General features: G+C 44.2%; 1 protein-coding gene across 2 annotated transcripts in view; it reads right to left on the minus strand.

Annotated features, from left to right (window-relative positions):
• Positions 1 to 24,167, minus strand: part of LOC144686786 (von Willebrand factor D and EGF domain-containing protein) — a 309,526-nt gene that overhangs the window by 65,868 nt on the left and 219,491 nt on the right. For both annotated transcript variants that reach the window (XM_078552492.1, XM_078552491.1), the window contains exon 19: positions 10,195 to 10,332. In XM_078552492.1, coding sequence (XP_078408618.1) covers positions 10,195 to 10,332 — 138 coding nt within the window. The remainder of the gene's footprint in view (positions 1 to 10,194; positions 10,333 to 24,167) is intronic.

A 24,167-nucleotide genomic window follows, 5' to 3' on the forward strand; every position in this document is an offset into this window, starting at 1 on the left:
TTTAAGTTTAAAATACTAGTCTTAGGCCCACACTTTTCTCTTTCAAACAAGATGTAAAATGGAATCATATTGTGGTTGCTGCTACCTAGGGGTGCCTTTACTCTGAGGTCATTAATTAATCCTGTCACGTTACACAATACCAAGTCTAATATAACCTGCTCTCTGGTTGGTTCCAGAACATGCTGCTCTAAGAAACTACTGCCAATCTGATTTTTCCAGTTTATATGTGGATTAAAATCACCCTGTCCCTTTATCATGCGCACTTACTATTTCTTCTTGTATACTTTGTCCTACATTGTGGTTACTGTTCAAGGGGCTGTAGACCACTCCCACTAGTGACTTATTTCCTCTAATATGCCTCATTTCCATCTAAGCTGATTCTCCACCCTGATCTCCTGAGCCAATGTCATCTCTAACTATTGCACATATGCCATCTTTGATTAACAGTGCCATCCCTCCACCTTTACCTAGCGTCCTATTATTCTTGAATATCATATGTCCTTCAATATTCAGGACCCAATCTTCTCATTCTGCAGCCATGTCTCCGTAATGGCTATCAGATCATATTTATTTACTTCAACGTGCGCTATCAGTTTATTTACTTTGTTATGAATGCCACGCACATTCAGATGCAGAGCCTTTACTTTTGCCTTTTTGTTATCTTTGTAACATCTAGTCATGATTGTTGGTGCATTCTTAGGTTTTTGCTCTCTTTCCCTTCCTGCCATTCTCTGACCCTCATTTCCCATATTACTATTTTGCTCTCCTGCTTTGACTCTACCCATGATTTGCAACATTTGCCCAAGCTTGATCCCTCACCCACCTTGTTTAGTTTAAAGCCCTCTCTACCTCCCTAGTTAAGCGGCTCGCGAGAACACTGGTCCCTGCATGGTTCAGGTGTAGACCATTCCAACGGTACAGCCTCCACTTTCGCCAGTATTGATGCCAGAGCCCACGAACCGGAATCCATTCCTTCCACACCAGTTTTTGGGCCACGCATTCGTCTCTCTAATCTTATTTGCCCTATGCCAATTTGTAGGTGGTTCAGGTAATAATCCAGAGGTTATTGCCTTTGAGGTTCTGCTTCTTAATTTGATGCATAGTTCCTCATACTGACTATGCAGAACCTCTTTCCTAGTTCTACCTATGTCGTTGGTATCCACATGGGCACGACAACTGGATTCTCCCCATCACGTTTTAAGTTCCTCTCTAGCCCTGATCAGATGTCCTGAACCCTGGCACCAGGCAAGCAACACAGCTATCTGGACTCTCACTCTTTGCTGCAAAGAGCAGTGTCAATCCCCCTCACTATACCCTACTACCACTACATTACTATTTGCTCCCTTGACCTGAACGGCTTCCTGTACCATGGTGCCATAGCGAGCCTGCTCATCCACCTTGTAGACCTCGCTTTCGTCCACACAAGTTTTGAGCACCTCAAACCTGTTTGACAATTGCAAAGTCTGAGGCTCCTCCACTCCTGCCCCTTTACCTGCCTCAGTCACAGTCACATCCTTCTGTCCCTCACTGCTGATCAAAACAGACAACCCTATTCTTAGAGGTGTGACCGACTTCTGGAACAAAGTGTCCAGGTATTTCTTCCCCTCCCTTAATGCTGCGCAGTGTCTGCAGTTTGGCTTCTAGGTCAATAATCCTGATACGGAATTCCTCTACCTGCTTATGCTTCCTGAAAATGTGTTTATCCTGGATCGCTTTGGCATCCAAGAGCTCCCACATTCTACAGCTGCAATATAACACCTGTCCTGCCATTGTTGCATATGTTATTTTGTTATTTTCTTAATTAATTTGGAATAATTCCTATGTATACTGCAATTTACTGTGCCTGCTAATTGCTAGCACCATGCATAAATAATGCTAAAGGTTATACAATTCTTAATTGCACTGGTATATGTTTTGGGTATTTCTTTTAATTATTTTATTTAACACTTAATTTAACTACCTTATTTTATATTTATTTTATTCTAGTTTTAGTTCTTTTTATTGATAGATTTACCCTAGCTTTTGTGTCCTAAGCTGGCGGTTAACACGCTGTCCCTTACGCCAAGCACTTACCAGCCAATCAACTTACTAGTTTCCTGTGATGTCGCAGTTGGTTTTTTTAACTCAGTTTCTTCAGCAGCTAAGATGCTGAGATTGATGAGGCTCCTTCCGATTTATGTGTGTATCTTGGCCATCCAGCACATTGCCCATGGAAAATGGCGGTGGAGCAAGAAATGGTCAGTGAGTCTACCCGCCTCTATTTTAACTCTGCCACTAGCACATTTCTAATGTGTTAAGGGAATTAAAATCTCCCCTTATACATAACGTAATCAATTTCTCAACATTCATTTTTGTTTAAATATCTGTTCTTGTTAATATAAGATCTTTAATTATCAAATTATTTTTGTATCTTTCTATTAGTATTTCTCATGCGATCCTGTTTGCATTCCCCTTAGCACGCCTCCTTGATTTTTTGGTCTTCTTTAAAACCTTATTTTTTCCGCTACAGAGTTGATCTGCTTCTTTTGGATGAAGACAGTCTGGCTAGATTCTTACAATCTCATTGACTATATATGCTGCCAACTCTTACTGTAATTTACTTATAAATTATGACCAGTTGATTGAAATAGCAGAGGGCTGCTGGCTGTGGCTCACTGAGAGCTAATGCTTTCAGAAGAGGGCTGATAACTGGAGGTAAAAAACAGCAGCTGGTCATGCACCGTTGGTTTAGTAGTGTGCTCTTTTAGCTTTAGATTAGAGTTCCAAACTAGCTCAGGTAGATGGGATTATCCTTCCTCTCTACTGGGACTGGGTGTGCATTGTGTTTCCTTCCTCACTGAGACCTGACTTCAAATCTGACTTCAGACTAAAAGCCCTCGCTCTACTAGGCATCATTGCATGAAATTAGTTGAACCAGTCTGTCAATTAGTTCCTTGTGGGGAAAGACAGAAAATTCTGGAAAAACTTAGCAGGTCTGACAGCATCTGTGGAGGGAGAAACAGAGTTATCGCTTCGAGTCCATATGACTCTTCTTCAGAATTCCTTGTGGGCATCAGTCCATAGTACAATCACCAATCTTTCCTAAAGAGATTATAAGGATATCCAGGAAGGAGAATGCATCTGGTTAAACGATACCTGAGCTAGGAGTGTTTGATGTTGACACTGGTCAAATTCCACAGTAGACCTTTAATAATTAGGTCACTGCAATAAAGAATAAATCATTTTTGTAAGGACCAAGCTGTTCAATTTTACTGCTGTGCTGAGACTTGTAAAAAAGGCTGCACCAATTAACAGCATTATAAGATTATGGTTTGCTATGTCATTGTTTAGTTTTGATGATTTTGTTTGCTTATTTTGGCTATTTTCAGTTGCGTATTGCCCCAGAGCATTTCATTTCTCCTTATATTAAGAGAAAAAAAAGATAAACAGAGTTGAAGTAAAATTAGAAATCTGAAGTATCAGACCCACACTGTAATACAGCCTGGTCACCAAGCATTAGAACAATGAACATGGACTTTCTCAGAGCTCCAGAGTGAGCAAAGGGTGAGGAATTAGCTGTAAAATGTATTTTATCCCAAATTGGAAAACCCTTATCAACTGCAGGGGACCTCACACAGACCAGCACCCTTGCTGGAGTGTTTTTGGAGGTCACAGAATCACAGTGCAGAAGAGGCCCTTCGGCCCATCGAGTCTGCACCGACACGTGAGAAACACCTGACCTACCTACCTAATCCCATTTACCAGCACTTGGCCCATAGCCTTGAATGTTATGACATGCCAAGTGCTCTTCCAGGTACTTTTTAAAGGATGTGAGGCAACCCGCCTCCACCACCCTCCCAGGCAGTGCATTCCAGACCGTCACCACCCCCTGGGTAAAAAAGCTTTTCCTCACATCCCCTCTAAACCTCCTGCACCTCACCTTCAACTTATGCCCCCTTGTGACTGACCCTTCAACTAAGGGGAACAGCTGCTCCCTATCCACCCTGTCCATGCCCTTCATAATCTTGTACACCAGGTCTAGGACAGCCCCACTAAAAACAAATTAAACAAATCCTGAGCTGTTTTCTGAGCGGTCTTCAGCAGTTAGTCTTTTTATGAACCACTGATTGGGTCACACCTGGTACAAATTAGTGGAGAGTACGTCTGCACGCTCTGCCTACTTGTACCTCAAAATTGATATCAAGCTCTATTCATGTGCTTGGTCCCTGATTTGTATATTGAAAGTCTTCTAACTGAAACAGGCAGGTGCTCTGCCACCCATCTCAGGACCTTATCCAGGATGGCAGAGGCTGAAATGGAAGCATAAACAGGACAGTAAGTGACCCATTACCAATTCTGGACCACTAAAGCCTGTTTGCACTGGGGAGAGCGGGTTACAATTGACCTTATTGTTCCAATGCAGCCAACCAATGAAGTTGAATGCCTGGCCATCCTTTTCTGCAAGAAAAAGTGGTTTTGCAAAAGTTTTTTCCGAACTGTTTACAAACACTAGGAATAATGAATTAAGTATTGCTGAAAAAGGAGGCATGTCGAAGCTTTTCATCTTGCGCTCATCAGGACACTTTGCAAGCATGCCAATATAAGGGGGAAACAACAATTTATACTGTATGAGAAGAGGCTGCTGAATGGTTGGCAAGTGGATTCTGATTGGCAGAGGCATTGCCATGGAGAATGCACCAATTGGTGGTGACTGGCACTTAACTGTCAAGTATTGTTTGAAATTTAAACCAGGCAGCTCAACCCTGATTGGTCAAGATATTGCCCTGAGGAATGAATCAGTGAATGGCTGTCACTTATTTTGTTTAGCTGAAACAGCCGCTGTTCGCAATGGGCAAGGTACAGACCATACCCAACCAGCCCCTGGTTGCAAAACTCAAAACACAGTGTCCAACATTACATGTGATTCCGTGATTGGACAACATTTGCTAAATAATCCTCAGTGTGCTTAAGAATTACGCTGACAACCAATTTAGGATCGTCAGGTGGGCACGAAGTGTGCTGCGTTTGTGTGTACTAAAAGCTACATACATTAATACACAGGACCCTGTTCTTCGCAGACAGAAAGAACATGTACACTTATTGTGCCTGTTTCAGCTAAAGATGTTGACTGAATGGCCAACAGCTCTTGTGTGCTGGCCTCCATCCTTAATATGGTCAGCAGTGCCGGTAACCGACAACAAGTTGCGGCCCGGGTCTCAATGACCGCTGAAGTGGATTTGCACCCTCCCCCGACCGCCCCCTCCCCTCCACCCAACACTACTTTTGGGCCATTAGTGGGACCACTTCCACCAGAATCTGACAAACAGCAGGACTTTTGAACGAAGTAGTCAGGTTTGCCTCTTGGCAGACATTGCATATGGAAGGCATGACTTCTAATTCTAATTCTAATTGTTTGAATGTCTTTGCCAACACAAGATGTGTTGTTCTGAAGACTGCTGTGCAGATGAAAGTCACAGTCATCTGAAAGTGCTATGCGACTCACCTGTCTCTTGAGGTCCTGAATCTTCTTGGTGCAATGTCTCCAGGTTGGCGAGGGACCACACTCATGCCGATGACTCCCTTGGCCACTCCCATCCATGCCTTCTTAGTTTCACAGGCTGTACTCTTCCTCCCATCTTGGAAGAACTCACTTCACTGTAGCCCCTCAAATCCTACAGAGCACCTCCTGGTAACAGTGAGAGGTCTCGTCTGCAGCCTTCCGAGGTCTCTTCTCCATTGTTGTGGTTGTTACAGGCTCAAAAGTCCATGTCCTGTTGACCCATTCTAACCAATGCTAGGGTTCCTTTAATTAGAAATCCTCCCTTAGACAGAAGTGATATGTTATCCCGCCCACCCTCCATGATAGGCCAGAGAACCTGTAATTTGCGTCAAACTGTGATTTGTGTCATCAGATTTTTTGCACATTCATTTATTTTTCAGTGAACAGAGTTGAACAGGTTTTACGCCATATGGGATGAGATCTTAATTATTATGAATTGTCTCTTCCACCTCCACTTCTAATGGATTTTCCTATTGACTCATTATTCAAAGGGAACAGAATTGTCTCTATCAAAGTCTACCAACTTCTACATAGTAGCAGCTAGAGATTCGTTCCTAACCTACAAAAATACTTTTTAATTTTAATCTTCTCTCTTTCCCATACGAAGCAGGGGAAAGTTTTACCAGGCAAAGCGAGGTGTGTTTAGAAGCGTGTTGGGAGCTGAGTCTCCTAAAGCCGATATTGAGTCACGAGCCCAACGTCATCTTGACCTCTCCTCAGTTTCACCCAAGCAGATTTGAAGAGGAGGGGCAGCCCCCGTGCATCTGTTAGGTAAGGCATATAATTATTACAGTAAGCAATTAAGTTCTGTTTCAACCATGGTTTCTGCATTTAACAGGCAGTGGAACTGTTTCCTGAGTTCTGTGGGACTCACCAGGATCGCAGCAGCGTAGCAGTGAAGTGCTTCTTCAGTGAAACTGAAATGCTGGGAAGCCTTTGTTCAGCAAAACTGAAGAGCTCCAGCCCTGGCCAGTTGAGAGGCTGCTGCTCATAGGCCTTCTTCTCAGGAGATTGCCAACTTCTTGCAAGTCACTTCACCTGTCTAGCACTTCCTCATCACTCTCCTTTTGCTGCAGCATGGGAGCAGTTTACGAAGTTCTAACTTGCTCCTCTGACAAAAAGCCAGAAGAGTGGCACCAGCAATAGCAACAGCACCAGCAGACGAAGCAAGGCCAGCATCAGCTTAAGCAACACCAGCTGCTTTCTCTCCAGTCACATGCTATTCCACAGGGCAGAGGGGCTGGACATAGAGGAGGCAAGACCCTCCCCACAGGGTCTACAGGCAGAAGATCTGTGCTGTCGACATGTCTGAGCACCACTGCCTCAAGAGGCCCAGGCTTTCACAGCGGGTCATTGCTGACATCTGCGTTCTCCTGGGACAAGAGCTCCTTCCCAGTGGACCAGGTGGGCACACATTGCAAATGGCCGTCCAGGTGCTCATCAATGGGGGAGCACTGCACCACCCCCTCGCCCCCCCCGCCAACATCCCCTCCCCACCCCGGCTCCAGTCTCTTGCCTCTCCCCAAGGTTGTGTGCTCTCTTCTCTAACAAGGAGAGAAAGGCGACAGTTATCAGTGCTAGCAATGGCTTATGTGGATAGCAGCGAAGGACAAATTCGTGGTGGGTGATTGTGAGGCTTGGGTGCAAGAGGGCAACAGGATAACATTATCAGTGTTGGCTGTTCAAATGGGGAAGTGAGGTTCCTGGAGAGAGAGGAATGCGTGGAGCCACAAGGTGTGTTGTTCTGAAGACAGCTGTGCAGGCGAAAGTCACAGTCATCTGAAAGTGCTATGCGACTCACCTATCTCATCCTCTTGATCCTCTTGGTGCAATGTCTCCAGGTTGGCAAGGGACCACACTCATGCTGATGACTCCTTTGGCCACTCCCATCTATGCCTTCTTAGTTTCACAGGCTGTACTCTTCCCCCCATCTTGGAAGAACTCACTTCAATGTAACCCCTCAGACCCTACAGAGCACTTCCTGGTAACAGTGGGAAGCCTTGGGTGCAACCTTCTGAGATCTCTTCTCCATTGTTGTGGTTGCTACAGGCTCAAAAGTCCATGTCCTGTTGACCTATTCTAACCAATGCTAGGGTTCCTTTAATTAGAAATCCTCCCTTTGACAGAAGCGATATGTTATCCCGCCCACCCTCCATGATAGGCCAGAGAACCTGGAGGCGAGTGCTAGTGCCATGACTCAGTTACAGAGCCATGGCAAATCTCGCTGAAGAATTCAATGGGTTTCCAAACTACTGGTGGCCCTGCCCTTTCAGCAGGGCCTAAGGTGAAATAAATTCTGTCTGCAATTTTGTAACTACAAGTGAGAGAGACTTGCCTTTTAAGTTCATGAAAACAATTTGCACATGGATCATCCTGCTAACATAGAAAATGTTTCAAGGTGTTTTACAAAGGAAGCAGGAGAAAAATAGATAACAACAATAAAGAAGTAGACATCATGGCACTGTGTGAGAATCAGGAGAGGTGACCAAAAGTGCACTTTAAAATATAGGTTTGAGGCTTTGAAAAGTGGAGTAAAGTGATTATTCCTCCTAATCGCTGCTTCTTTGCCTCTGCACCTGCTTTTTCTTATGCGTCTGTTCATCATTAATAGTGCAATACAAACACAAATTATTGTTGAGATGTTTATGAGGTTCATGATGAGGAACTATATTCTTTCTTGCTTTGTGGGGTGCTTAGCTTTCTTGTGCCCAACTTTAATCACGAAAAAACACAGTAATGCTGTCTATCCTTCCAATTTTACTTTTAGGTTCCTTAATGTGATTGAAAAATTAAAAGACCCAGCTTTTATTTACTACTAAGAAAATAGGTTCTTGGAAATATTTTATGGCTTTTTGTTCCACCAGGAATCAATTCCACACATGCATTTGAAAAATGACTCCTAGATTTCTTATTTTCTTTGACATCTTTAACGAAACCGTGGCTGCCATTCTCAAATCCTGCATTTGTCAAATTTACTTTTCTGGGTCTAATTTCTTAGTACCTCTGAAAATTTGAAAGATGATTAACAAATTTCCCTTCATTTTTTTTTCCTCTTCTCAAAGTGTAAAGCGCAGGTTGATCTTTCTTCCTAGTCCAGTACTCTACGTTCAAGAATCAGCCTCATCTTACTTAACATACCTTCTGTAATACGGAGACCAAAACTGAACTTGATGCTCCAGATGGAGTCTCATCAAGTCAGAAACAACTTGAAAATTAACCGCTTTCACTCATAAGTCACACCCTTAGCCATACATCCCAACAATTTCCTTTCTTTATTGCTGCAAACATGAATCAATGGTTTTAATGACTGAGCCATCAAACCCCTTAGATCTCTTTATGATTCTATTATGTCAATCACATCAGAAAATAGTATTACTAGACAAATAACAGACCGAGGTTCATTTACTTTGCCTTTCATCAACCTTGTAGTGGCATGATACAATGTTAATGAAATTTCAAACATTCACTCCCTCCACCACTGATGCACAGTAGCAGTAGTGTGTACCATCTACAAGGTGCACTGCAGGAATTCACCAAGGCTCCTTCGACAGCACCTTCCAAACCCACAACTACTACCATTTAGAAGGACAAGGCCAGCAGATAGATGGGAACACCACCACCTGGAAATTCCCTTCCAAATCACTCACCATCCTGACTTGGAAATATATCGCTGTTCCTTCACTGTCGCTGGGTCAAAATCCTGGAACTCCCTTCCTAACAGCACTGTGGGTGCACCTACATGACATGGGTTGCAGCGATTCAAGAAGGCAGCTCACCATCACCTTCTTAAGGGTAACTAGGGATGGGCAATTAATGCTGGTAATGTTCATAGGCCTGTACTTTGATACTTCAAAGCTTGCCTGTTTTACAGAGATTATATTCTCTACTTTCCAATCCCTTTGGATGTTACCAGTTCTGGTGTGCTGTGAAAGATATCAATGAATATCTGCAATTTGTTCAGCTACGTCCACATTGGATGGAAATCATTAGACCCAGGAGGTTTATTGTTTAAGTTTTCTTTACTATTGAATATGCCTCTTTCTTCAGTCTCAGAATAAGGGGTAGGCCATTTAAGACTGAGATGAGCAGCAATTTCTTCACTCAGAGGGTGGTGAACCTTGGAATTCTCTGTCCCAGAGGGCTGTGGTGGCTCAATCATTGAGTATGCTCAAGACAGAAATCAGCGTTTATGGGGTTAGTGTGGGAAAGTGGCGTTGAGGTAGATGATCAGCCATGATCGAACTGAAAAGTGGAGAAGGCTCGATGGGTTGATTGGCCAACTCCTGTTCCTATGTTCCAATGATATTGCTCAGTCTCTAGCCCCTGTTATCCATTTGCTAACCAGGAAGCAGTCATTCACTATTTATCCTCTCCCAACTTCTTACCATTTTGAAAATACCTAATTTTGTGGGAAGAGTTTAATTTCTCACTATTCATATAACATCTGCACAGGGCAGCTTTTCAGAATTCTGTGCAGATGCTGTACAGATGTTTTACATTTTATAGGCTAAACAAGAAGCAGCAGCAATCTAAAATACAGTCCCGTTTATATCATGAATTTGCTTACAGGAACCAAACTAATTTGGATAGCACTTTGCCTATAAAAATGTCAACTCTTTGTGAACTTCAATTAATCGATACAATATTATACTCACGTTTGCAAGATCGGCCGTCACCCTGCATTTTGCCTGGGCAACTTCCACATTTGTATGATCCAAAGTTATTGAAACAAGGGACTCCAGGAAAACAAGGAGTTTTTTTGCATTCATTAACATCTTCTTGACATGCAAGTCCTGCAATACAATATGGAACAGGTGAGGAACTGAGTGACAAAATAACATGGAAACAAGAAAATTCACCAGTTATCATTTTTACATTGCCACACAATTTATTCAGTTATTTGGCTTGAATGATTAATAGGATTTGCTGGAAATACATAGTCTGTTTATCAGTATGTGTAAACAGAAAAGATAGGTTGCTTTATGTCTTGTTCAAACTTATTTAGTTATTGTACTAATGTGACTCCACTGGTCAGAGGGCTATATTTGGTGAAAAAAAGCAAAATACTGTGGATGCCGAAAATCTGAAATAAAAACAAAATGCTGTAAACACTCAATATGCCAGGCAGCATCTGTTGTTATATCTGGTGTTTTCTTCATCAAGTTTCTCTTCCCTCACACTTGCCCCAGGTAGCGCCTTTTTATCGGTAATTGTAACTTCACCTCAATTCCATTACTCCTCTCCTCTGATTGTCCCAGCCCTATAAGCTTATCCACTGCTATGCCCCAGCCTGTGCTCTCCAAGTTTGCAACTCTGGCATTCTATGCATCCCTTCTTTCTCGGTCTCTCTGCTTCGGTATCACTGCCTGAGTCTTCACCAATCTTTACTGTTTGCAACTTGCTTTTTAACACCCTCTGATTTTTCTGCTGCCTTTAAAAGCCATCATAAAACATTTAACTGTGCTTTCAATCATCTTTCCTAACTCTCCTCTACTACTGGTCATCTGTTTCTCCTCGATGATCATCTTGGAATGTCTTCATTGTTAGAGACGCTATCTATATTGAAGTTGTGATTGTTGTGGTACAGGAGTTATTGAGTGTTCCCTCAAATTTCCCAGTGTTCTTACTTATCATTCATGCTAATAATCAAAATGGAGCTTATCCAGAAATAACTTAGAAATTCTCATTTCAAGGGCAGTATTTTCTTTTGTGAAAATAGCTTGTCCAAAATGACAGCTATCAAAGTATTTCAATTTAAACATAAGGGAACTTGACACTTAAAATGGCCAATTTTGAAGGGAACTCAAACCGGCAAGGATTTCTAGTGGCAAATTTGCAACAAATACAAACGACAGCCCTGTATTAAACAGGTGCAGGGGAGGAACTGTTGGAACATACTACCCTATAATTCTGTTCCGCTCATATTTCACTCTGGTGCAATTTACACCACAGTTATTGTGTAATATTCTCACACTGACAGGGCATGGCAAAGAACAATGAACTTCCAATTCTGATATTGATGCTGTCAGCAGATATCAGTCAACTTGGCCTAGCTTCTCTTCAGCTGAATTCCTGGTGTGGCTCCATAATTGAGAAGTGTAGGCAATCGCACCTTAAGGATGTGTGAGCTACACTCTTTACACCAGCTTCTGTCCTAAATAACTGGTGGCAATTGATCATAATAGCTTTTGCAATGGTTTGCACTATTTATTCAATTTAAATGTGGGCAGTCTAACTGTGGAACTGTACTTTGTCTTTTATAGATTTTCTATCATGCATCGTCCCCATTACCTACACCTGTAGTATATTTCCATTCCTACCCATCTTAAGCTAATGGTAAGACAGGTTTTGCCACGAGTGCATGGTGATCAGGCAGCTTCCTGGAGTAAATTGTTAACTAATGTGTGTGTTTCTAGAGCTCAGAATTGGAAATGTGTGTTAGAAATGGCTACCCCAAAATATAACACTTAACTCAAATGATGCTGAAATCTCACATCCATTTTACAGTTGTCATTTTTTGAAGCTTTGTAAATGTTATTAGTCTGTTCTGTGTGCAAATAGAAATGTCATATGCAATGGTCATTATTCATGATGTACAGATTTGTCATGGTTTAAAAATGCCTGTTGCAGTGATGAAAAGGATAATCATGGAGACGCATTAGAGAATCTGTGACATATTGGCAGACCTTCCACATGCACTGTCCACAAAGGCAGAGACAGTGGAAAAGTCCGGCTGAAGCATGAGCAGAGTCACATCACGGTGCAAAAATGTCTTTCTCCGTGGTAAATTGGACAACTCCCTGAAACATCAATCCAGGCAATCAAATAAACCTACAACATGCAGACTCTCAATGCCAACATATCTGGCACCTTAAATAGGGTGACAGACACCTTGGCTGGATTTTACAGCAGGGGGCGGGGTCAATTGCTCATCCCCTCCCAGTAGGAAAGTCAGTCAAAGGCTGCCCTGCAGCAATAATACACTGGGGATGGCCTTAACACGCTCAGTGCAGGACTTTCACCCCTCAGTGGAAGGAATTACCATCCTCGAGATTTTCCAGCCAACCCGATTGGCTGGCAGCTACTGCAATCCCAGCAGCGCCAGAACCAAAGGAGACAACATGGCCACCAGAGTATGGTAAGGCTGGGCTTTTTGGGCTGGGAGGGATTGGGCAGCAGAGGAGAGGCAGGAACGGAGTGGGGGTGTTGAGTTTTGGAGGCCGGGGTAGGGAGGCATAAATGGGGGTACCACCATTGCACATAGGGCATCCCCCAAAGGAGGTGCCCCCTTCCTTCCCACCTTCTCACCTACCCACTCTCATTCTCCTTCCACTGTCAACTGTATTATGACAGTGGAGGTGGAATTAGACCCTTGCCAGCTTCTTAATTTGGCAGCTAAGGGCCTCAATAATATAAGACTAACGGGCGCCTTACCAGCCACCAGTATTATGGGGAATGAGTTAGGGGTGGATGGGAAGGCAATGGGATAGCCACCCGAATATGTCAAAAACACACCCAATGGGGGTTTGTAAAATCCAGTCCCTTAGCTTGGTCTTTTACATCACTGATCTGCACATCACTGATCTGCATCAAAGTGCTACGCTGCAGAGCAGTAGGGATGAAGAGCAGCTGGCCCATGAGGGATAATGGTGAAAGGAGACATGGAAGTAGGGACTCCAGGCAAAGCATTTCCACTTGCCACCTGTTTCCAACTTCACCCAACCCCACCCCCAAGTCAATAGCTGACATGCTGCCTCCTCTCCCAATGGCTGGGTTTGTTCTTGCACAGGTGCAGATGCAGCAGTCTTTGGACAGGCCCCCACGGGCTCCAAAAATTAGAAGTTATCATCTAAGTGCATCTCAGAAGTCAGAGCTGGCATCTGAACAGCTTGTCTCTCCCTCTCCTGAAGCCACAGGAGTTGCACCATGTAGGAGTGGTAGGAAAAGGAACAGAAAAGCTTTGTAGTTCATCAAAGTTATACACCAACAAGGGCAGGTGTTTGACAAAATGTTATGTTGTTAGCTTTCCATTGTTTACTAGAACCACATAAAACTGATTACTATGCACCATCTTCCAGTGTTGCTTGGTTGCTGGAAAGTCACCTTTTCAGTTGCTTGTTGATGAATGTGAAGACATGAATTGGTGAATGGGGGGGCAGATGTGCAATGAATGAATGGTCGATTAGAGGACTGTGTTGTGTCAATGGGATTGGGAAATATGGTGGAGGGAGACTGACTGTCAGATGTGATTGCTACATTGGTCCAATGGTAATGACTACCTGTACCTTACAGCTACAAGGGAATCCCTGAGCAGCAATGTGAGTGGCTGGCTTGGCATCTTCATCCTCATCCTCCTCTTCACTGGAATCATCTGCAGAATGTGTGTGCTTAACGCCTTGTTCCTTCTGCAGCTCCAACCTTCCCTGCTGCACAATGTTGTGCGGTGCTTAGCACACCAGGATCATTTTGAAGGCTCTGGCTAGGCAGGACTGAAGGGCACCTTAAGATCTGTCCAGGTACCTGGAGCTCATCATAAGTAACTGAAATATCTTGTGGTCATATGGCCATTGCTGTTCTTGGGCTTCATTGGTCAGGTCCTTCACGGGTGACATCAGCCAAGTTTAAACAGAGTACCCTTTGTCTCCTAGCAACCACTTCTCCATAAAGATCAGGAAGCTTGGACTAGTACAGGATGAAAGCGTCATGGCAGTTCCTTGAAATGTGGAGCACACCTGCATAAGCTATTTCCTGTGGTTGCATACTACCCAGACGTCAATGGAATGCTCATTGCTGTTTATGAATACTCTTGGTGGATCTGATTGCCTCGTGTGTGCAGTTAATGGTGCGCTGCACCTGGGGGGAGCCAGTCAGAGAGGCAAACCCAAGGGTATGTTCGTTCTGATGAGCATCATCGCAGGCAAAGTTAATTGCTGACTGTGGCAAACAATCCAATCACTTGCCTTATGAATTTGTGTGCAGCTGCCTGGGAAATCCTGGATACATCTCTGGGAACAGCCTGGAAGAATCCCAGAGGCAAAAAATGCTTAGGGCAGCAGTCACTTTCACAACTACAGTAAGGCAGCAGGGGACAGGTTTTCTTCAAGGAGGCTGCAGATCTCTCCCAACTTGACAATCTAATCAATCAGAAACACCGCTCTTACAAGAGGTCAAGGTAGCCGAGGCTCTGTCTGCATATCCTATTAAATGGGTAATGCCTCCTATGACTTTGGCCCCTCTGCCGATTCCCCTCTCTGCTGACCCCTGCAGGTCTAACAACAGCAGGCTGCCATGGTGCCACACCCCCTGAAATTGTGAGCCCCATTACCCCACAAATTCACAAATTAGCCTCTAAACCAAACCTTTCCCAGTGGGAGCTAAGAGATCAGCTGTGAGCACTGAGCATTTATTGACAATCACATCCGTGCCTTTAACCTGCCTTTTGAATTGCCCCACAACTGTCTCACCTTCCATTCAATGGCAATCCTCAAGAGGCCCGGGAAACCTGTGAATGTGACGTTACTGGTCAAAAGCCTTACCAAAATTTCCTAATTTAAATGTTGAAAGCAGTAACCTTCCCTCTCGTGCACCAGAACAAGCGTGAGTTAACTCGCAAGTTGGCACACTGCGCTGCTATTTTGGCCGATGATAACAGTTCTCCCAAATCTCAACCCACACACTCTGAACTATTAAAATTCCCCCAATGGTTTTGTGAATCGGGTCTGGCGGAAGTAAAATATTTATGTCTTGGGCAGGATTGTATATGGGAATATGTACGCTGAGGTAACTTTTCTAAGTCTGGTGCTGGTACACATTAAAAAGTACAGGTTTGAGAGGGTGCTTAAAATATAATGCTATACGAGGAGAAATTAAGTTAATTATAGGAGGATGAGTCCAATTATGTTTTGCAATTTCTAAATGCTAGGAGACACACTTAAGAGTTTTCATTCAGCAATTATATTTAAATTCTGGATGGTTGGAAGGCAGCTTTGGTGCTTTACTGAAATAAAATAAGGTCATATAAATTCAGCGGAGCTGACATCAGTTCCAAATTTTGTCCTGGGTGTAAAACTCCCTCGAGGCTGTTGCATCTTTCAAGTTCACTCTGGCTGCAGTAAACAATATGGAGTCAAATTTTCCACTTTAAAGTTTTAAATCCACACAGATCTACTGGATTGACCATAAGGTTTTCCTGTCAGCAAGATAGAAGGCTTGATGGACCAAATGATGTATTCCTGTTCCTATTACTAAACCTGCTGGTGTGTAAATTATTTTGCCTGCCCAGGTCCATTGCATATCTGAGGCCTCCACTGTAAGATTTTAAATCATTTAATATATCTACTGTAAACTGAACTACTTTGTTTAAAGATCTTGGTTTCTGAGAATAAAAGATATGTTTTTTATTTGCTGAAACATGTATGATAGCATTCCAACATTCCTCTGGTATACTTGGCTAATGAATGATGCAAGAAACTCTCTTTGGAACACGAACAAAGAGAAGACTAATTGATTCATAACAGTTATGAAGAAAACACAATTACATTTCTCCAACAGAACAGAGGAGGTTGAAGGGAAGGGTTAACAAAAGTATGAAAGGTTTTGAGAAGGTAAACAGGGAACATTCCCCACCCCCCACCCCACTGGTTGGGAAATTAATGACAAGGAAAAATAACCTTAATAATACTAGAAAATGCCAAGACAATAGCGAGGAGATATTGTTCACACAGAGAATTAATGGAACATAGAATGCTTTAACTACAAGTAGCTATTGAGGCAGAAAGTATAACATCATTTGAGATGGAATCCGATAAATCTTTGTAAAGGAAGAATATAAAAGAATATGGGGAAGGGGGATGGAACATATAATGACAGTTGAAAAGGATTAGAGTGAACAACTTCAACTAAAGAGATGACAACCAGGCAGGTAGCGTGAGATGAATGACCTCCTTCTCAAATGTACATTCTATTATTCTATAATACACAAGCATAGGGGTACACTATTATAATTACTTTGATGTATTTTTATTATTATTGAGACCACAAGTGTCAGAGGACTGAGTTATAATGAAGATTAGTATAACTCAGGATGCTTCAGTTTTAAAAGCAGCAGATAAGAGGAAGCTTATAAAAGTATATGTGTCACCAAGTGGAATAGAAAAGGTTAATCTAGTGCATATTTTTTAAGTTAAACTATGACTATGGAGGATGGTGCGGGAGTGAGCGTGGGTGGGCGCGGACCCGATCGGTGCCCCCGATCGATCTGCGCCGCCATTTTACGTGTGTGGGCCAATTAAGGCCCACCCAGCGTGACACGCACCCGTAAGCAATGAGCGCTCCCTGTGCGGGCCGGGTGGGGGGGGTGCCTGAGTCGGGAGTGCGCTCTTTTGCACACGCTTGTGGAAGAGCGCAGAAATCTCCCTGAGGCACAGAGGTGCCTCAGGGAAATTAGTTTTAAGTGTAAAAAGTAATAAAGTGGCGAGAAAATTTTAATGAAATGTCCCCTCATGTGAAACTGTCACATGAGCTGGGACATGTGCATTAATTTTAATAAACATTTTTCTGAGAATTTTAAATCATTCATGAAACCTCATCTCGCCCATGGATGAGGTTCCATGAAAAATACGAAGGCCGCCTGGGCTCTTCGCCTGCCCGCCAACCTTAAGGTTGGACGGGCAGCTCAGCTGATTGCCCTAATTAGTTTTTAAATGGCCTTAATAGGCCTTTGACAGTTTGGCGGGCGCGCAGCCAAAAATCTAAATGATGCGCGGTGACGACGGGATGCATGCCCAACGTCACCCTGCATCATTTTACGCCTTGGCGAGCGGGCCCCGCCTCTGCTCACCGAGCCGAAGATTCTGCCCCATAAGTTAACAGGATGTGGAAACAAACTAGTAAAAGGCAACTTCAGTACTGATATCAGGGAGATTGTCATTAAAGGATGATTAATACTTGAGAAAGGGAACTCTGTGTGGGGTGATGGATATAAACATACTGGAATCATTCAAGAAGCAGTTGTGATAGGGTAATTGTATGTTTCAATGCAAGGATGAGCTAGAGGGCAATCATGGGATGAGGGGCCATGGGGGTGGGTAGAGAGGCATAGGCTGTCATGGAGGGTATGTGGAGCCATGTTGGGGGGGGTGAGTGGGGGTTACGAGGTTGCATGATGGACATGGGGAGTATGTGAGGAGTTGTGGGGATGTGAGGGGTGAGGGCTAGAGGGCCTTACTATTCTTATTACAACTGAGACGAAGTCCCAGAGCACTGAGGTGGGCCTTTTAAACAGCCCCTACGGCACTCGGCAGCCTCTGTGGCTGCCTCCGAATTGTTTCCGGGAGTGGCAGGCCTAACTCCAATTAGCGCCTTCATCCCCCCCAAGAACAAAAACCCGGCTGTTTGGGGAGGGCCATGTGGTTTCCCTAATCTGTACTTATATTTCTAAACCCTTATCTTCCTGTGATGGCAACAACCTTAAGTGAAGAAAATACACTACAGCTTTACGGACCTAACCGCATAAGTTAAAAAAACTCAGAACGCTGGCAGAAAATGATAAGTAAAGATCAGCCTTGCCAGGCAACTGAGAACAGGCTGAGCAGCTGTTAGCAGTTTTAGAAGAATCTGAAAGAATTCTCAGCTGTTATCTGTTGCTTCAGCTCTCTATATGCCTCAGACTTCTGCCCCAGATTATTTCACTTTTAATAAAGGCAAATTTCAATCCAATTCAGGGATTTGCAAATATTACCTAAAACATTCTTTAGCTCTTTCAGTTCTATCAACAAGGCAGCTCCGCGCTATTTTGGCTGCAGCTACTGTTAATGTTCATGTAAAGGGCTGTCAGTATAGGCTCACCAAGTTACTTTATCTATGTCCAAAGCACAGATCATTTTGGGGGTGATTGTCTGCCTAATGGGCCCTTTCTAATGTCAATCCTGTTATTCTGGAGCCCTCACAGGAACACTGGTAAGCAGTAACTTGGCTCACCACAGGTGGTAAATCAAGACATCCAGTCAATACAGCCTCTTACTCCCCATTAACACACCAAGGTTGGCACAAAAGTAGAAGTGCTGATTGGAAAATGTCAACCCTGCAACGTCTCTCAGAAGCTGAAATGGTACAGGCTTCTCATTTCTGGGAGAAAATAATAGCCAATTGAAAGTATTTGACATAAAGCCCAAAAAAGGTGTAATAATGGCCCGAATTTTCTTTCCCGAGTCATGTGTGCAGAGTCAGGAAATGTCCCGACTTCCCAAACCTGACTCGGGAAGAACCTCCCCAAACAGCCGGATTTTTGTTCTTGGGGGGCGGATGAGGGCGCTAACTGGAGTTGGACCTGCTGCTCCCGGAAACAGTGCAGAAGCAGCCACAGAGGCTGCCGAGTGCCGTAGGGGCTGTTTAAAAGGCCCACCTCAGTGCTCTGGGACTTCGTCTCAGTTGTAATAAGAATAGTAAGGCCCTCTAGCCCTCACCCCTCACACCCCACAACTCCTCACATACTCCCATGCCCATCATGCAACCTCATAACCTCCACTCACCCCGCGCCCCCGCCCCCCCCACCCCCCGCCCCAAAAGTGGCTCCTCAAACCCTCCATGGCAGCCTCCATGCCAACTCACCTAGTATTCAGCATAGGCTCAGCTCAGGAGCCATGCTGAGATGAAATAAAAGAAAATTCTAAGTATCTATTACAGACTTCACTATATTAAAAAACACTGTCAATGATAAAAGCTCATTCAATACATTTAAATACCTTCATATACTTAATACTTTCTAAAAACAAATATTTGTATTCATAGCGCCATATCAAAGACAGCTAATCCCTTTATAACCACTTGGAGCCGTCAATCAAAATGTCAAATTACAGCCACCACCACCCCCCCATCCGCCCCCCGCGCCACCATCCCTCCTCCCCATCCCGTGACATGGCTAGGTTGGGGAGCAGTCAAGCCAAAACAATAGTATAATGGTTGGAGTCATAACTAGCAGAAAGGAAGATGATTGTGGTTGTTGGAGGTCAATCATCTCAGTTCCAGGACATCACTGCAGGAGTTCCTCAGGGTAGTATCCTAGGTCCAAACATCTTCACCTCTTTCATCAATGACCTTCCTTCCATCATATGGTCAGAAGTGGGGATGTTCACTGATGATTGTACAATGTTTAGCACCATTCGTGACTCCTCACACACTGAAGCAGTCCATGTCCAAATGCAGCAAGACCTAGACAACATCCAGGCTTGGGCTGATAAGTGGCAAATAACGTTTGTGTCACACAAGTACCAGGCAATGACCAAGAAGAGAGAATCTAACCATTGCCCCAAGACATTCAATGGCATTACCATCGCTGAATCCCCCACTATCAACATCCTGGGGGTTAGCATTGGGCAGAAACTGAACTGGACTAGCCAAATAAATACTGTGGCTACAAGAGCAGGTCAGAGGTCCTGTGGCGAGTAACTCACCTCCTGACTCCCCAAAGCCTGTCCACCATCTACAAAGCACAAATCAGGAGTGTGATGGAATACTCTTCACTTGCCTGGATGAGTGCAGCTCCAACAAAACTCAAGAGGCTTGACACCGTCCACGACATAGCAGCCCACTTGATTGGCACCCCATCCACAAACATTCATTCCATCCACCACCAATGCACAGTGGCAGCAGTGTACTCCATCAACAGGATGCACTGCAGGGACTCACCAAGTCTCCTTAGATAATACCTTCCAAATCCATGGCCACTACCATCTAGAGGTACAAGGGCAGCAGATAGATGGGAACACCACCACCTGGACGTTCCCCTCCAAGTCACTCACCATCCTGACTTGGAAATAGATCGTTGTTCCTTCACCGTTGCTGGGTCAAAATTCTGGAACTCCGTCCCTAACAGCACTGTGGGTGTACTTACACCACATGGGCTGCAGCGATTCAAGAAGGCAGCTCACTACCGCCTTCTCAAGGGGAACAAGGGATGGGCTGATTTAGCCAGCGCCGCCCACATCACATGAATGAATAAATAAATAAAAAGTCACACCCAACCATCTATCACAATTATAACAGACACCAACACCAGATACCAACACAGTACTTCCAGGACTTGATGAACCATCAGCAAATTAGCACTGAAGGATGTTACCCATCCACCTGTTACAATGCTTTGGACAAGTTTGTAGTGGTGATCTGTGTTTATTATTGTAGGGTGTTTGTTATTTTTTTTCCATTTGGTGGCTTTTGTGTAGGACTTCAAGTGCCGTTACTCTTTGATCTGGGTGTCTTTAGCTTTACAGTATGCTACATTTCTTGATAGAGCAGATGACAATAATATCCCTCCTATGAATTGTTTTGGTGTCTTTTCAGTTAGTGCCGGACAACCATTGGGAGAGAGGGGAGTGGAAGAATTTGTTTGCGTAGTGCTGCTTCACGTGGCACCCTGCAGACCATGTTGATTTCCCGGAGACATGCGATACCTTTTTGGCCTGTGTGGTGTTCTTCAATGATGTCAATGAAGAAAGTTGCATGGCTTGCATAAGTAACAGCTCGCGGCACTGCATGCTCCAGTGAATCAATCAATGTGAATAGATTTTCCCCTAAAACTCTGGAACACCAAGAAGTGACGGATTTGATTATTTATTTTAACATGGCGGATGGGCTGCTGATTTCAGCGCTCGCCCATCCCCCCACCTCCCCCCCACCCCCCCCCGACCCCCCCTATTATGGGGGTGAGCTCAGAGGTGGGCGAGAAGGTGGTGGGGTGGGCACTCACCCTATTCTACATGGCACCCGCCAAAAACACGCCTGGTGGGGGCACACGTAAAATGCAGCCCAACGTTTCAGGTTGGTGACTTTTCATCAGAGCTAGAAAAAGTTAGAGATGTAACAGATTTTAAGAGTTTTACAAGTAAGGCTTTACAAAGACAGGGAAATTGGGGAAGGGGCTCGGGATGAGAAAAAGGGGATGGTCTGTAATAGGATGGAAGGGAGCAGTAACTGAATGACAAAAGCGATAATGCTGCAAGGCAAAAAGGGTCATTAAAAGGATAAGAAAAAAAACAACAGATGGATCTTAAACAAAACAAAAACAGAATTACCTGGAAAAACTCAGCAAGTCTGGCAGCATCGGCGGAGAAGAAATCAGTTAACGTTTCGAGCCTTCATGGCCCTTCGGCAGAACTGCAGCATAGTTTCAACAAGGGAGAAATATAAATTGGTTTAAGGTGGGTGGGGGGGGGGTGAAGAGACACATTGAGGGTGTGGTGTGAGCAGATAATCAAAAGATGTCACAGACAAAAGGGTCAAAGAGGTGTTGAAGGTGGTGGTCTTTGTCTGAGAAAAGTGCTAATTAAGAATGGAAAACAGGATATTCAAAGTACAGCTCTAGTGGGGGTGGGGTGGAAAGACTAAAGGTTTTAGTTTTAGATTTAAAAATAATGGAAATAGGTGAGGAAAGAAGAATCTATATAAATTATTGAAAAAAAAAGAAAAAAAAAGCGGGTGGGGGGGGAAAAGAAACGGGGTGGGGATGGGGGGAGGGGGAGTTTAAGATCTAAAGTTGTTGAATTCAATATTCAGCCCAGAGGGCTGTAAAGTGCCTAGTCGGAAGATGAGGTGCTGTTCCTCCAGTTTGCGTTGGGCTTCACTGGAACAATGCAGCAAGCCAAGGACAGACATGTTGGCAAGAGAACAGGGTGAAGTGTTAAAATGGCAAGCGACAGGGAGGTTTGGATCTTTCTTGCGGACAGACCGCAGGTGTTCCGCAAAACGGTCGCCCAGTTTGCGTTTGGTCTCTCCAATGTAGAGGAGACCGCATTGGGAGCAACGAATGCAGTAGACTAAGTTAGGGGAAATGCAAGTGAAATGCTGCTTCACTTGAAAGGAGTGTTTGGGCCCTTGGACGGTGAGGAGAGAGGAAGTGAAGGGGCAGGTGTTGCATCTTCTGCGTGGGCATGGGGAGGTGCCATAAGTGGGGGTTGAGGAGTAGGGGGTGATGGAGGAGTGGACCAGGGTGTCCCGGAGGGAATGATCCCTACGGAATGCCATCAAGGGGGGTGAAGGGAAGATGTGTTTGGTGGTGGCATCATGCTGGAGTTGGCGGGGCGGAGGATGATCCTTTGAATGCAGAGGCTGGTGGGGTGATAAGTGAGGACAAGGGACACCCTGGTCCACTCCTCCATCACCCCCTACTCCTCAACCCCCACTTATGGCACCTCCCCATGCCCACGCAGAAGATGCAACACCTGCCCCTTCACTTCCTCTCTCCTCACCGTCCAAGGGCCCAAACACTCCTTTCAAGTGAAGCAGCATTTCACTTGCATTTCCCCTAACTTAGTCTACTGCATTCGTTGCTCCCAATGTGGTCTCCTCTACATTGGAGAGACCAAACGCAAACTGGGCGACCGTTTTGCGGAACACCTGCGGTCTGTCCGCAAGAAAGACCCAAACCTCCCTGTCGCTTGCCATTTTAACACTCCACCCTGTTCTCTTGCCAACATGTCTGTCCTTGGCTTGCTGCATTGTTCCAGTGAAGCCCAACGCAAACTGGAGGAACAGCACCTCATCTTCCAACTAGGCACTTTACAGCCCTCTGGGCTGAATATTGAATTCAACAACTTTAGATCTTAAACTCCCCCTCCCCCCATCCCCGCCCCGTTTCTTTTCCCCCCCCACCCGCTTTTTTTTTCTTTTTTTTTCAATAATTTATATAGATTCTTCTTTCCCCACCTATTTCCATTATTTTTAAATCTAAAACTAAAACCTTTAGTCTTTCCACCCCACCCCCACTAGAGCTGTACTTTGAATATCCTGTTTTCCATTCTTAATTAGCACTTTTCTCAGACAAAGACCACCACCTTCAACACCTCTTTGACCCTTTTGTCTGTGACATCTTTTGATTATCTGCTCACACCACACCCTCAATGTGTCTCTTCACCCCCCCCCCACCCACCTTAAACCAATTTATATTTCTCCCTTGTTGAAACTATGCTGCAGTTCTGCCGAAGGGCCATGAAGGCTCGAAACGTTAACTGATTTCTTCTCCGCCGATGCTGCCAGACTTGCTGAGTTTTTCCAGGTAATTCTGTTTTTGTTTTGTTTTGGATTTCCAGCATCCGCAGTAGCTTTTAGCTTTTTGTTTTTACAGATGGATCTTGTTGCCTTTTGCTGTATTCTCACAGCAGCTCAGCTTTCAATTAGGTACTTTACAGCCTACAGCCATACAGCCTCAGCATTAAGTTCAACAATTTCAGATCATAACCACTGTCCCCATGTTTTCAGATAGCAGCTGTTTGTAATTATCGTCATTTACACCTTCTCTAAACCTATAGGAACAGGGAGATAATGTGGCGATCAAGGTCTTTGAATTGCCTTGACCCAATATCTAATAAAAGTCAGGGAAGCAGGGGAATGCTTTCATATTCATTGTGCTTGCTCTCCACAGGAAGAATATGAGCAGGCTGTTCCATCTATCTCAATCAACATATATACTAGCCATGGTAGGGCATTGTTGGTTTAAAGTTCTTTTGTAAAACCAACAGGTATTTAAAGTCTAATCTTCTCTTTGCTAAATGGTATAATTCTTGATTGTGTGTGTATGTGTGTGTGTGTGTATGTGTGTGTGTGTCTGTGTGTGTGTGTGTATGTGTATGTGTGT

Source organism: Cetorhinus maximus, chromosome 11, assembly GCF_964194155.1.
Source record: "Cetorhinus maximus chromosome 11, sCetMax3.hap1.1, whole genome shotgun sequence".
Classification (NCBI taxonomy): Eukaryota; Metazoa; Chordata; class Chondrichthyes; order Lamniformes; family Cetorhinidae; genus Cetorhinus; species Cetorhinus maximus.